The following is a 15,563-nucleotide window of genomic DNA, read 5'->3' as shown; positions in this document are numbered from 1 at the left end:
TTAAGTTGGGACTGGTGCTGGGGAAGAGAGATCAACTTTTCTCCTCAAGACATTTTTTACTCATCCAAATCACTTCCTCAATATTGCAGTTCGCCCTTTTCTCTGCAGCTAAGCAAACAGAATGAGAATTAAAGTAGGGTCCTGTCCATCAGTCTAACTGACTCGACTGCCACCTAGATCTTCTCTTAGCAGCCAGTAACTCAGCATGGAACACAGAGGTAGAAAGAAACCTTTCCACTGGCCTGTTGTGACAGATATTACCCTGGCTTTCCCAGACTGTTTCTTCTACTACTGTCCTTTCCTCTGTAACAGATCGTGTCTTTATCTTTAGACTATAAACCTGAGGGCAAAATGTGTGTTATTTCCCACTTTTGTACAGAACCAAGCAATTCTAGGCATTTTATTATCAACAACGACAAGATCAACAAGGCCTCTAACAGCAATAAATGCTGGGAATTGCAGTAGTAGTCATGGGAACTAGAGAACACAGAGGGAGACAGTTAAACCTGTAAATGTGATCTTAACCTCTGAGTTTGCATGTCAGGAAATTACTGGATATAAGAACAGCAAGAATCAGCATGTGAGTACATAGGTCCCATCTGAGTTAGGAAAGAAAGAAAGAAAGAAAGAAAGAAAGAAAGAAAGAAAGAATCTGAATGGTCCAGCGGCTGCAGACTGACCAGCATCTCTAAGGGGAAGACTCTCATCAAGCCCTAGGAGCTGTAGAAATGGAGTCTTTGCTCCCTTGGCTTAACTGAAAGAAAAAAGTTTAAGCACCTGCTGCCCTGTAAGTTGTTTATATGTGTGTGTCATCATGCAAGTCACCCTAACCAAGTGGGCAGATGGTAGAGATGTTAACTGGAATTACACAGGAGCAACAATGAAGGTGTCAGGCTCAACAGCAATACTCTATGCAGGCTAGAGAAGACAACACTAACAACCTGATCAAATTTGATCTCTACTGTTTTCCTAGGGCTTGCTTCCTAGTAATTGTGTTTTTCTAGGTTGTAATCTTCTGCATTTTACCTACCACATGCAGACCCTTTAAGTGTCCTTATTTTCCAGGGACAGTCCCAGATTTACAGTCCTGGTTTCTGATTTGATCCCAGAATGTCCTGCTTTTCCTTAGGACAGAGCTTTCTAAACTGTGTCACAACACATTAGTGTGTCAGCTGCAGCGTGTTGGTGTGTTGCGAGAATGTTCCCCATGCTCCTTCCAGGGCTGGTAGTAAAACTGAATTACTGTTTCATAGAATGATGCATGTCTAAAAAGTATGTCACCGACATGAAAAGTTTGGAAAGCTGTGCGCTTAGGGTGTCCCTATTTTCATCAGAGAACACTTGGAGGGTATGAAATAGGACATCCCCTTTTTTAGCAGGAAAATGTTGGTTGATATGCCACATGTTGCCAAAATACCATTCTTAAATCCTTATTAAAAATATAATATTTGTCATGCCTTATGACAGAAATAGAAAAGGAGATAGGTATATTGAATCGGATTCAACTAAATAGTCACACTAGTGGGAGCTAGTAGAAGAAGACTTGCTAGCACAACAGAACTATTCCCCCTCTTCTTCCCTTCTCCTTCCCCTGAGTGTCCTCTTCTGCACCTCCCAAAAATCAGCTCTGGGCTGTCAGAAGAACCCCTGGAACAGCATGCAGAGGGAGGAGAGTAGAGATTGTTCTGTTGGCAAAGCAGAAATGTTTGTGCTGACAAAATTATACTATCAATGCAACAATGAATTCCACCCATTGAAGATGTGGCACAGATAACTCAGTTGCTTAGAGCATAGTGCTGAAAACGCCAATGTTGCAGGTTTGGTCCCTATAAGGGACAAGGTTGCATTGCAGGGGTGGACTAGATGATCCTCAGGGTCCCTTCCAACTCTACAATTCTATGATTCAAAAGATAGGTGTAACTAGGCCATACTGCACCACACACTCATCTTTGTTGCCCATGCTGGACATAAGAGAAGGGGGGCAGGATCAAAAGGATAACATTGCCAAATCTGTGCTAATACAGGGGTTCCTCTTAATAATTTAAAAGTAGTCTTTTTTGTTTTAAAACCTGCGTCATTCCAGCTATACAATTAATGAATGCAGATCAGTGGAAATATAAAGGAAATATATAAAAGTAGCCGTGAAGACACACTTAATAACTATCAACTTGTTGGGGTTACTGTTTCTGTAAGGATGGAATCGGACATTACATAACACATGATTATATTTAGTGCGTCAAAAACTTGCATGCCAATGACCTGAACATAATCCTAGACAATAAGCCAAGAATAACGCTGAGAAGATACTTCAACTGAAAGACCATATTGTTTCATCCTTGGGGAGGGAGGGAAGTGGGGAATCCCTAAAGAGCTATGCTGCTAGAATCAGTTGGAACACACATGGGTTGTATTTCTCCGCTCCTTGGGGAGGGCATGGGGCCAAGCACCAATTCATGATGCTGTTAAGGATATATGGAAATCATTCAAGTCCCACGAGGGCCACAAAGGCCAAGGCAGCTGCTCCTTGGCATATGGTCCATTATATTTGCCACTGATAAAGAGCCTTAACAGGGGTAGTAGAAAAATGACTGCTGCTCTACATTCACTTGTATTACACACACACCGATGAAACTTCCCTTCCTAGACTTTGCTAGATCATGAAGAGTATGATTCAGGATGTATTTGGGAAATGGTGTAATATTTCCACCACTAGCTTAGTTTCTTTAGCAATAGGGTTTGCTTTGTTTGAGGGCTAAGGAAGAGAAGCACAAAAAGGCTTCAGTCTATTTACCTTTGGAGCATTGCTAGGGATGAGCCCACATTTTTTGTAATCAAGGTCCAGATTCAACAAAACAGTAGTCAACACAATGAGTCCCACTACAACAACCGGGCTTTCCTCCCAATCTGCTCTATGCACTTTGGGAGAATCTCCAGAACAGTGCATGGGGGAAGAAAGTGGAGATTGTTCCATCTGGGTAGCAAAAACGCTTGTCCTGACTGAACTATGATAATATTGTGACAGTGAATTCCTCCCATGGTGTACAAGTGTTTCTGGCTACATACTGAATTTGGGGCAAACTGAACTGAGGTGTGCTGGGTAGGTTTCGGCAGACAGGTCACAACAACCTGCCTGCTGCTCCTTCAATCTTGCATCCTAACTGGGAAGTGGTCATGATAGGCCTGAAGTGGGGAGGCAAGCCAGCAACACAATTGGAGAGGGAGAGAGGGGGGGGGAAAGGAAGGGAAAATGGAAGAAAGAGAAGGAGAAAGTAAATGGGGAAGAAGATAAGAGGGAGATAAGAGGAGGTGTGGCGGAACAGAAATGGCAGGCATTGCCATGGAAAGAAAATTGAAAGAGGAGTGGGTGAGGAAGATTTAGGGGCCAAGAAAACTCCAGTGATGAGCTTAAATTAGATGAGAAGGAATTTTATGAGGCAGGGAAACTACTTTACTGTAAACTGTGGTGCTGTAATCAGGAGTACATGGCTGCAAAAGTGAAACATACAACAAACAGGATTGATGATGACAAGAACACCCAGGGCTGTGCGAGTAAAATGAGAGACACCCTGGGGCTCTGGAGATCCTAGGGATTTGCAGGGAGGGGCAGCGCAATAATAAGCACTCAATTGCCCACTTCTGTCAGTAGTCGTGTTGCCATGTTCTGCTTCCACTTTATCTTTTGAACATTCATGGCAATTACAGAGACATGAATTATGGTCACATACTTTTTACAAAACAGAACTGATGGAAAATGTTCCCAGGCAATGCCACCACACAATACTTTAAGCAAAGCAAGAAATTTTGGCATGTCATGTTTCTGTGCATCTGAACAAGACCAAAAGGAACGAAAACACGAAAACACACACATATTGATAGATAGACACACACACACACACACACACAGAGAGAGAGAGAGAGAGAGAGAGAGAGAGAGAGAGAGAGAAGAAAATGAAGATGTTGATAATTCTATTTTGATTCACAAATGAAGAACCACATCACCTTGTCATACCCAACACAGCCCAAATACCAATAACTTGCTCTCTCAGATGAAGCTCCCCCACCTCCTATATTTCTGAATGTGAAATTATTCTGTCCTCAGGCAAACCACTCACAACAGATGCCTTTCCTCTACTCCAGGACAGATCATACAGGGCCATTATCACCTCGGTTTTGTTTGGATACAAACTAACTGTCCTCTGAGGCAGAACACACATTTTTCACTTGTCAAAAGTATACATGTGGCAAGTGATTCCTGTACCATCTTGGTATGGACCACTACTATCACGGATGGCAGAGTCACATCTACCCACATACTAGGCTATTGACTATAGGCAAGTGAAGACTTTTTGGTTTCAACAGGCTTTGGGGAATAGACTGCTTTTAATGAAAGGACTGGTGCCATGCTGTTTTTATTGTAATTATTTGTATGTTTTAAACAGAGTTTATATATGGATATAGCTTTAATTCTATTAATGTTTAATTGTTTTTTCATGATTGTTTTTTCCTATTTCCCCCTTTGTTTTTAGCGATTCTTGTTTTTATCTGCAAGCTGTCTTTGAGTTACGTAAGGGAAAAGGGTGTGGCATGGATAAATGAATTAATATGAGAAGTTGCAATATAATGGTGATGTTCATGTTCAGGCATTCTAAGTGCTACACCTGAAACAAACTGTTTCCAGCAATGCTCCTATGGTTAGTGTTACATGTCTTCCAATCACAGATGCATTGGAAACATTTCATAATAATGCCAAAAAAAGCCAAGACCTCCAATAAGAAATAAAATAGCTCTTTGCATGAAATGCAGATGTAATACTGGGCCAACGTATTGCAGATGCAACAATTTGTCTGCTGCAGTAACCTTCTCAAGATTGTGCTATTCTGACAGCAACAAATTAGATGCACCTGTATCCACTCCCTATGTCAACATGCAGTTCACATCACCCGACCTACAGGTGAGCCATGCAGAAGGTTAATGGCTATACCTTCTAGAAAGTTTTGGAATCTAGTCAGCTCTGCAACTGACTGTGAATCAAGTAGCCCAAATGCTTCAGTCTATAGGAAGACAGAGATCTTTGCCCTCAGAAACCATGAAAATAGTGGGGGTTTTCAAGTGTTGTAACAAGTGGATTTTCCAGGTCTTGTAGGGCCCTTGGGAAGAATATACACTGTGGGGCCCATTTCACCAGGCACCATTCATTTGTCCTCTCCCTCTGGACCCAATTCACTGGGCGCACAGGGAATCAGAAGGTGCCACTGCAGCTCACACCTGTCACGATCTGCATACTTTAAAAGATTAAGGCTGCATTCACACAGTTATTTCAGTTTTCCCAAAGTTTCACTAACTGCTAATTTCTGCATTATATTTGAGCTTTCATGTGATGTAAAAGTCACTTCTGAAAATCAAGCAAAATATAATGCCCATTTCCATGTTAAAATCAGTCTTCAATTCTGGAAATCTGGAAAACTGCAGGAGTTTTGCTCTATGAGTTTCCCTTATGCCTCCCATCTGAAGCAGCCTTTGGGTGGAGGGTCCTTCAATAGGTCATTTCTCCACAATTTGTCCCTGTAACCTTTACATACACACACACCCTCACTCTACAGTTGGGGCAAGCATTTCCTTTGCCTTGCATGCCACTGTGCAGATACTACAGCCAAAGGCCACAGCTGAAGATTCACTGGCCACCATCCTCACTCATGAGGAGATAAGCCAATGGTGCTGAGGCAGCTTCATTGTGCCTGGCAAGAAGGTGCGCACTGTCTCTCTCTCCCTCTCCCTCTGTGTGTGTGTGTGTGTGTGTGTGAGAGAGAGAGAGAGAGAGAGAGAGAGAACTAGGTGGTGGGATAACAGTATGGGAGGGGGAGTTGCTGAGTGGGAGAGGAAAGGGCATGAAGTGACCAGCAGGTTGCACTAGCAGAGCAGAGAGGGGACACCTAGAAACAGTAAGAGGAAGGCAAACCAAAGAACAAAGGAAACAAAATCCCAAAACAAAAAAATAACTAAGGAAAACGCTGAGGGGAAAAAGCAGCCGGGAGGGGGTGATTTGGAGCAGGAAAGCATTTCCCAATTCAGTGGCAGATTTAAAGGTGCAAGAGGAACTTCTACATTTCACTGGGGAGCCTGACACAAGGCATCTTCCTTGACCTATTTCTTCATCACTCCATTAAGTTCAACAGAACTTCTTAGAAAGAAGCTTAGGATGATTCTTATTTGGATCAGGAACATATTTCACATTGCCTGCTTTTTTCTTCAGAATAAAAGCAGCTGAGTTGAACATGTCATCAACATCACAAGCAGTTTGACCCTCACAGCTTGACCGGGGAGAGACCAGATATGTTTGGACTGAACAGCTTTCAGAATGGCCACTTTCACCTAAAAAGGTTGTCTGTTCTTTCACATATCTTAACCAAGGAATGGTCATCACCTGCTAAAGGAACAGGTTATTGTTATATTATCACTAAGATGAAAACCTTCTCAGAGACGGAAGAGGGGTCTACTTAAGATAAACCTCCAGAAGCAAGTAGTGAATGCAGCTGAATCCAGTTGGCTTCTGAAATGCCCTGAAGTAGCTAAGAGTGATCACTGCAGATGGTGACAGCAGTCACGAAATTAAAAGATGCCTGCTTCTTGGGAGAAAAGCAACAACAAACCTAGACAGTGTCTTAAAAAGCAGAGACATCACCTTGCCAACAGAGGTCCGTATAGTTAAAGCTATGGTTTTCCCAGTTGTGATGTATGGAAGTGAGAGCTGGACCATAAAGAAGGCTGATCACTGAAGAATTGATGCTTTTGAATTATGGGGTTGGAGGAGAGAGTCCCATGGACTGCAAGAAGATCAAACCTCTCCATTCTTAAGGAAATCAGCCCTGAGTGCTCACTGGAAGGACAGATCGTGAAGCTGAGGCTCCAATACTTTGGCCACCTCATGAGAAGAGATGACTCCCTGGAAAAGACCCTGATGTTGGGAAAGATGGAGGGCACAAAGAGAAGGGGACGACAGAGGATGAGATGGTTGGACAATGTTCTTGAAGCTACCAGCATGAGTTTGACTAAACTGCGGGAGGCAGTGGAAGACAGAAGTGCCTGGCGTGCTCTGGTCCATGGGGTAATGAAGAGTCGGACACGACTAAATGACTAAACAACAACAACAGCTAAGAGTTGGTGCCAATAGCTTCGCTATTGATGACTTCATTGACCTTTGGTTGACCCAAGCCCTAGACTGAGTTGCTATGAGATGTCTTTTCCCAAGGCTTCAAGATTCCTGGCAGCATTTTCTGGGTTTAATGACTGGGTTTGTCACTGTAGTGACTGGCTTTTAAAAGGTCTCTTCTCCCTTGTCTAATTGGTAACCTAAATCCCTGCTCCCCAAACACGATGGGTGTGTGTAAGACAGAGAGCGAGAGAGCACATGGGGAAAATAGATGAAGCAATTTATTTCAACATTAGTTCAATCACAGTTATAAATTAGAGGAATGCTTTGAAATCAGGGCAGATTGCTCTATTTAGCTTTGCTCTATTTCCACATGCCAAGGCTATTCTATCACTAAGGAAGCAACCATAAATAAGACACAGCTCTCCTGATCAGTCCAAAACCTACTTGGATGTTTAAACACCTGGGTACATTAATCTTATATGAAATTAAATGCAATGCTGCAAAACCACCACCAACAAAAAAATCCATACATTCTGTTCAGCTATTCTTATGTAACTATATTTACTCAACACAATACAGAGAAATAACTTATGTTCCCACAGCCTGCTGTAGCAAAGGGCAAACTAAACTGATTCAGCTGAATGCAGATTTTTCAAGTTTTTTTAAAAAAAGATCAGTTATAATAAGATGTTTCAGTGATTCAAAATGCTTATTGAAGTATTTTTTTAACAACCAGAAAATACACAAAATTTGAAATACAGTGGTACCTTGGGTTAAGTACTTAATTTGTTCTGGAGGTCCATTCTTAACCTGAAACTGTTCTTAACCTGAAGCACCACTTTAGCTAATGGGGCCTCCGGAGCACGATTTCTGTACTCATCCTGTAGCAAGGTACTATTCCTGGGTTAGCGGAGTCTGTAACCTGAAGCGTATGTAACCCGAGGTACCACTGTAGAAGAATACCAGCTCAATATAGCTCAAAAAAATAGTAAAGATCTTGAGCTAACAAGGTTGGGTGGGACTTGTGCTCAAAGCTCTATCTTCAAAATCCATCCACCCACCAGCCCTAACTCCTGCTTTCCTTGTTCATAAAGAAGTATAAATTTCTCTTACTTTTAGTGATTGGGTCTACAGATCAGTCAAAGGAACAATGTGCTCCACTCTCCTTCTGTGTTCTCCAACCCATACACAATTAAACACCATACAGAATTAAACAGTACATGCATTTTTGTGCATGCAATAGTAAACATACAATAAGAGTACTTAGCTACAACATTTCTACTGCATATTTCAACAAAGCAAAAGGCCAAAACTGAAAATATTGCAGAGTTTTAGAAATCAAAAACCACTTTCAATACAGCCTAGAAACTCACTGAAATCCAGGGCAGGTGCTGTGTGAATTTTGTTTTTTTTTGGGGGGGGGGCATTCTTGTATGTGGGCCCCACCTACAGTCTGAAGTGGTACAGTTGCCTCAGTGAGAATTATGCTATTGGTTCCATATTTCCCCACAACCATATGCCTCTAAAAACCTTAAGGATACTCTGTATTGGAGAACAAAAATATATATGAAACACAGCAGTTTTCATAGCTCCATATAGATGCAGCTTCAGTTATTACAGCATTGTCTCTCTCTACCCCCAGTTGCCAACATTTACTTTAAAAGAATGACTAATTCAGTTCTGTTAAAACATTTTAGATCAGTTACCACTGCTTTTTATGTATACATGGAAAAATCTAAGAATGCTTCTAAGAGGAACCACCTAGTATTGACATGCTTCTGTTTTGTACATAAACAATGCCACCTAGTGATCATCTACAAAACTGAACTGTTTGGGGGAAATAATGCATTTCTAATTGTACCTGCTAAGCATTTGATGCAGCAGACTATGGCCTACAAAATCTTGTGAAACAATAAATTTAAGAAGGACTCTATTGTTTTAAGTATAGGAATAGCTGCTATGTAATGCACAGGCTGTTAATGTACAGCATTTTGGAAAATTGGAGAGGACACTTAAACAGGGAACAGCAGCTGGTGCCCCTGAATGCCTTAAAGACAATAAGGAGACTTAGATTGAAATCCTATACACACCTACATTTTCTGTTGTCTGTCTACTAATATGCATCCTCTACAATGCCCTGGATCTAACATACCCTGGGCCCAAGGCCATGGGGCAAAAATGGTGGCCATTACAATTGGTATTTGAATAAATTTGAATACATATTTGAATAAATGATCCTCTTTATCTAGGGCATGGAGGGAGGGGAATCTTCTGAGGTATTTTGGCTTGGTTCTAAATATTCTTCTGCTTAAATTTCTACTTAACTGATATAGAAGGACCAAATTATTATGTGAGAAGTAAGTGATTTGATCTCCCAGCTTTTTTTTTTCTAAGTTACTACAATGCAGCTCAGATCCTGAAGCTGAGGCTCCAATACTTTGGCCATCTCATGAGAAGAGATGACTCCCTGGGAAAGACCCTGATGTTGGGAAAGATGGAGGGCACAAGGAGAAGGGGAAGACAGAAGACAAGATGGTTGGACAGTGTTCTCGAAGGTACCAGCATGAGTTTGACCAAACTGCGGGAGGCAGTGGAAGACAGGAGTGCCTGGCTTGCTCTGGTCCACGGGGTCACGAAGAGCTGGACACGACTAAACAACACAACAACAATGCAGCTGCAAAGGTTTGATAATTTGCCCATAGTATTGGTGTTTGGGGAGGGGAGCTAAATTCTGTCTCCCTGTACGTTTTCCTGATCTAGATGGGCATCTCCTAACTCTTGTGTTCCTTTCCCTCCATGGAGCCAGTGAGACACTTTCCTCTACTGCAGTGGAACAGCTGTTACACACTACTCCAAAGAGTTCCAGAGGGAAAATCGTTTATTGTGCCACTATCAGAGGCATTCAACTCTGTTTCTGTTACCCAGGCATTGTTTCTGTTACCCAGCAGCCCCCAACAACCCCCAGGCTTAATTAACCATGTCTTAGTGAAAGAAGCTATAAATCAGGCTTCCTCAACCTCAGCCCTCCAGATGTTTTGAAACTACAGTTCCCATCATCCCTGACCACTGGTCCTGCTAGCTAGGGATCATGGGAGTTGTAGGCCAAAAACATCTGGAGGGCCGAGGTTGAGGAAGCCTGATGTAAATCATCCCAACAAAGGCAGGTAGGTTTGATTTGTCATCTGATCATCAGCTAAACTTTAGTCATTTATCAAACTTTACCTTGAACATCTTAGTGTGGAAAGCTTCAGGATGAGACTCTTAAGTTCATCAAGTTGCTTTCCCTAAAGTGAAGTTACTGGTCCTGCTTTTTCAGTGCTGTGCCACATGGCATTTTCCTCAGCTGCACAAGGTTTCTGAAGGTCTATATCCCCACAAGTGTAGGGTTTAGCATCTCCCATCTAGACTTTTGGCACTCAGCTGAAAGGAAAAAATGAGACGTCGATGTCTGCCAGGGTAAGGGAGAAATTTTTCTTACCCATTCCTATCCTTCCTTGGCAAAACCACTGAAATATGAAGCAGCAGGATTGCCACTGGGAACAGAGCCCTGAGGTACAATGAATTAACAAGATTCAGTTGCAGACCAAACAATGTGAATTTCTAACTTCTGTGTTTTTTCTTTAAGGTAGATGTAATTTGTTTTACAATTATGCTATATAAGCGTAACTCATCTGAGATGCCCTCTGATTACAGAGAGCAATTTAACTAAGAACTGTAACTCCTGAGCTGCCCAGAGTGGCTAGGGAAACCCAGCCAGATGGGCGGGATAGAAATAATAAATAATAATTATTGTTATTATTAGTTATTATTAGTTATGTAGCCCAATCCACACTGAATGATGAACTACTACCACTATACCATGCTTTAGTTTAGATTCTTGCAATGAAGGGGGTTGGACCAGATTACCCTCAGGATCCCTTCCAAGTTCTTAATACTGTACACAGTCTCAGTAGCGCTGCAGCATGGTGCATCCTCATATCAGACGCCACTACGAGTATGGTAAGATTTTGACTTCTCTATATCCCCATCTCTTTTCCCTGTTGTCAGTTTCTGTAAAGATTTTGACATGGAAGTTTTGAAATCATACTTAAATAATTGTCTACAGATGTGAAGAGTACAGACGGGTAGGTATAAGAAAATCTGTCATGCTTGTTGCTGAATCTCTTAAACAAAGCAGCATATTTGTGGCTCTAGGATAACTGTGTTCTCAAAGCTCACAGTGTTGCATGAATCATAAGTATTAATTATGGCCACATGGAAATATATATGTAGTTAAGTGACTGTATATAGCCACAACAAAGGAAGTTTTATGCAGGTCCTTGGTGTGTCTACTTATGCACCATACAGATGTTATTTGGCTGGTGCTTCTCACAAGTCTGTAAGTATGGATAGTTTCATCCTATTCAAGCATTTCACACTATGGAGCAGTTTATACAAAATATTTCTAAAAGGTATGACACAGCATCACTTGCTTCCAAAGGAAGGTATTTACTGCTGAAGCAATGGTTGTACGCAGAATACGTCTGTATGCGCATGACAAGTTAGTCTACAATATTTCTGTAGGACAGAAGGAGGGATAATTTACTGAACCAAAGCAATATTGTACCTTTCCCTCAAAAACAATAGAGGTGACTAAAGAAAACATCTTACAACTGTTCCTATCATTGCCAGTACTAGTTCACATTCCTTAGTGTTGTTAATTTTGCTTAAATGGCAATTTGGAGGTTTCTGCTCAGGTGACGTGAACCATTTGTAGCAATTTAAAAGAACTTCAATAGCCCCAGCAGGTTCCATTTGTAATTCTCACTACTGTGACAAGCCCACGTCTGGCCTGCACCACACTTCAGCCTATATGTGGAAATTCAATGTGGCTGAACATTAGTTCATACCAAAGCCAAAACCCTTCACACAGATGTACTGAATAAGACTAGACTGGACCCCTTCTCTATAACACCTAGTTTTCTAGAGGATCCCAGTAGCAGTTTGTGGGAGCATCTGGGCATTCAGCAAAGTCCTATTTCGGTTAAGGTTCAAAAAGAAGTGATGGGAAAGGCTACGCCTTAGGAAACCAGTGTTGTATCCACATAGCTCTTGGAGGGCTATATAACATCAGGACCTGCACCATGTTTTTGACTTATATGTAACTCGATAGCTACACACATTTAGCTAGAAAATATTTTATTCTTCTTCTAAAGGAAAGATGCTGGGCTCCATTTAAATAATGATCTAGGTGAGATAATGAACTATTGTGCTAGAGAAATGCTGAATTCTGTAATGTTATCTGAAACTCTCAGAGTACATTCAAACAATGTAGAAGCTTTTATACACTGCAGAGACCATAGTGTGAATTCTCATAATTTATGGAGGTTTTTGACGCTTCTCAGCTGACATCCTTTTAATAGCCCCAGAAGGTGGTATTTAATCACTAGTTCCTTCACTGTTCCTCCTAATTTATTTTCCAGGTTTCTTTAATAGATTTAGTCCAAGGTAATACTGACAGATTGCTTGAAAACAATTACCTGACCTTGCATTTTCTTCCAAAGCAGAAAACAAATAACAGCCATGTGATTAACTTTAATCATAGGCTACTTTTAATCCACATCTGATGCATTTTTCATAATTCCGTCTCATTTAGGACTTATTCCAAGTCTCAGTTTGTTTCTTAAAATAAAAAATAATAATTCCTATATCCACTAACAACTTCTTCTGTTTAACATTAGAACAAGCATCAAAGCAAAATACCATTATTTACAATATGTGGGAAATACGAATGTAGAGTAAGCACAATCCCAATTGCGGAGTACCTGTGACATATTTGGAGGGCAAAGGGCATTCTTTTTTAAACAACAACCTAAAAGCCAAAACAAACAGCAACAAAGAACATTTTAACAATATTAAAACATTTACTCCTTATACAAAATTCTATAAATTCAAGGATGCATTCCAAATTCCCTGTCATTTGTAGGCAAGTAAATATGTCAAACTCAGTTTAAGGCTCATTTTCACTACACCAACTAACATCATTATACTGGCCACAATACAGCCAAAGTGATGCAATTATAGAGTTACATAATTCTCTCCAATTTAAATCAATAGAACAAAAGGTACATCAATTTGGACAGAACCTTTTACATAGCGCATGTATCAAATACCCAGCAAAAGATACATATGAGTATTATACTACAGAAAAAAATCACACATTTTATTACTTCTGTTGTAGATGTTTAACCAAACCTTTGTTTTCACATACTAGTACGGGGTGGGGTGGGGTGGGGGAGCACAACCCAAATTTATAGCCGTATCTTTCTTTTAAAAAATAGCTACTCCTTCCCTGAGGGCTAAGCAACCAGTTTGAGACACACTCTTTTCTTCAATTAATTATGGGGGGCGGGGGAGAATGAACATGGAAAAATAATAGGCATTTTATATCATTTGACATGGGTTACAACTGAATATCACCATCTTACCTGGTTTGCTTTCATTTGGTTTACACTGCACTTCCTCAACACATTCTGCAGGAAACCATCCAACATGACCTCGAGTGGTGCCTTCCCAGAATCCACCCTCGCCAATGCTCAAAACTAGGCATGAAATAGGAAAACGCCATTAGATGTTTACTTCTACATAAATTTATTTTATACACAAGCTTAAATGGTAACTTACAAGCTTAAATGCAAAGTCCCATTTAACAATGAAGTAGGCCACATGCAATTGCACCTATGGAACTTATGATTTCCACTGTCTATGTTGGAATAAAAACTTAACAGACATGATTAGCAGTTGTAAAAATCTATAAAATTCAGAATGAACAAAAGAAAACCTCATCTGATTAAGAATTAGCAAACAGGGCAACTGTTAGCAGGTAACATGAAAAGAACTCTAAAGTGGTGCAGAATGAGCTTCTGAGCAACCTCATAGCCTAAGCATTTTCCCAAAATGAACAGTACTCAGTATTCTGCTATATTTAGAACATAACATTTGGGTAAGGAAAAATAGTACATTCCGACTCTTCAGTGAATCCTGAAGATGTAATCCAGAAAATCAATTAATGCACAATAGATCTGGAAGAAACTTACAGTTACTCCTTTCTTGGGGGCTAAGCTATACTATGGGTAGGTAAACTAAGGCCCAGGGGCCAGATCCGGCCCAATCACCTTCTAAATCCAGCCTGCGGACGGTCCAGGAATCAGCATGTTTTTACATGAGTAGAATGTGCGCTTTATGTGTTTTATTTAAAATGCATCTCTGGGTTATTTGTGGGGCATAGGAATTTGTTCGTTTCCCACCAAAAAATATAGTCCGGCTCCCCACTAGGTCTGAGGGACAGTGGACCAGCCCCTTGCTGAAAACATTTGCTGACCCCTGAGCTATACTGATTTCTTTGGGGTGGGGACTCCCAGTCAAGACAAACTTGTATCTTCAATTAAGTAAGAAGAAATATTTCAGAGACATCAGAGAAACTACTCCAAAGTATGTACTATATGAATTGTGACCTATGGATTCTGAGCATGTCATAAACGAAGTTGCAAGCTTCATTACTTGCAGATTTAATAATATTTTTAATTAGTATGACATTAATTAGTTAATGCCAAAGACTTGGAATCTATCTTTGTTTGTGTAGGGTTGTGATGCGTCCAGAATTTCTCAGACATATACGGAATACTGCAGACGGTGGCAACTTCCGGGCAGAAATCAGTCAAATGTCCAGAAAAACCCAGACATATGGCAGCCCAGGTTTTGCCAATTCCACCCCCTCCCCATAGCTCAGAAACGGCATTCCGCCCCCACCCCCATGTTTGTGTGAATGTAAGCTTGGGTTGATGGATAATCACATAACTTGTATACACAGCTATAATACGTTTTAAAACATTTTGCTTATTCTCACAGAGGAAAATGGCAAAGCAGAGTGCATCGCGACTAAAGCTCAAGTGTGCATAGGTGTTAAGTTGGAAATTGATCCCATGACTTGGCAAGAACTGTGAAACTGAGAGATGCAGAAAGGTGTAGAAAAAACCTTGCCATTGCTAAGGAGTTTTTAAAAAAGGTGAATTAAGACAAGCTCTTCTAAAGCTATGAAATGTTCTCAAGTCAGTCCCCTGCAACACGCAGCATGTAAGTGTCTCTTAACAAGGAAAATAACAGCTTTGGGGGGTGGAGGTAATTGTCATCAGGAAAACAGCACTTGGCAAAATGGTTCTGCCTCTGCGTTGTAGTCCTGATCTGAATCTCTCTTGCATGCATGTACACACAGACAGAGAGCTTCTAGAAATTAAAAGAGAAGGGAGATTCCATCATGGTTTCTGCTGTCATGTCTACTTAGATCCTAAGTGTAAGACTGCTGGCCCTGCTCTCAATGTTCTGGGACTTCCCTGAGCCCATCCCAATATCCATGTGTTGCCTGTGGACATCTGTA

At 40.9% G+C, this 15,563-nt stretch overlaps 1 protein-coding gene across 8 annotated transcripts in view; it reads right to left on the bottom strand.

The window, feature by feature from the left end:
- SHANK2 (SH3 and multiple ankyrin repeat domains 2) overlaps nucleotides 1-15,563 on the bottom strand; it is a 343,276-nt gene that overhangs the window by 174,064 nt on the left and 153,649 nt on the right. For all 8 annotated transcript variants that reach the window (XM_053388521.1, XM_053388455.1, XM_053388493.1 and 5 more), the window contains one exon: nucleotides 13,618-13,731. In XM_053388521.1, coding sequence (XP_053244496.1) covers nucleotides 13,618-13,731 — 114 coding nt within the window. The remainder of the gene's footprint in view (nucleotides 1-13,617; nucleotides 13,732-15,563) is intronic.

This window comes from Podarcis raffonei, chromosome 1 (assembly GCF_027172205.1).
Source record: "Podarcis raffonei isolate rPodRaf1 chromosome 1, rPodRaf1.pri, whole genome shotgun sequence".
NCBI lineage: Eukaryota > Metazoa > Chordata > Lepidosauria > Squamata > Lacertidae > Podarcis > Podarcis raffonei.
Note: the sequence above shows the minus strand (reverse complement) of the source record. Positions and strands in the feature narration are given on the sequence as shown.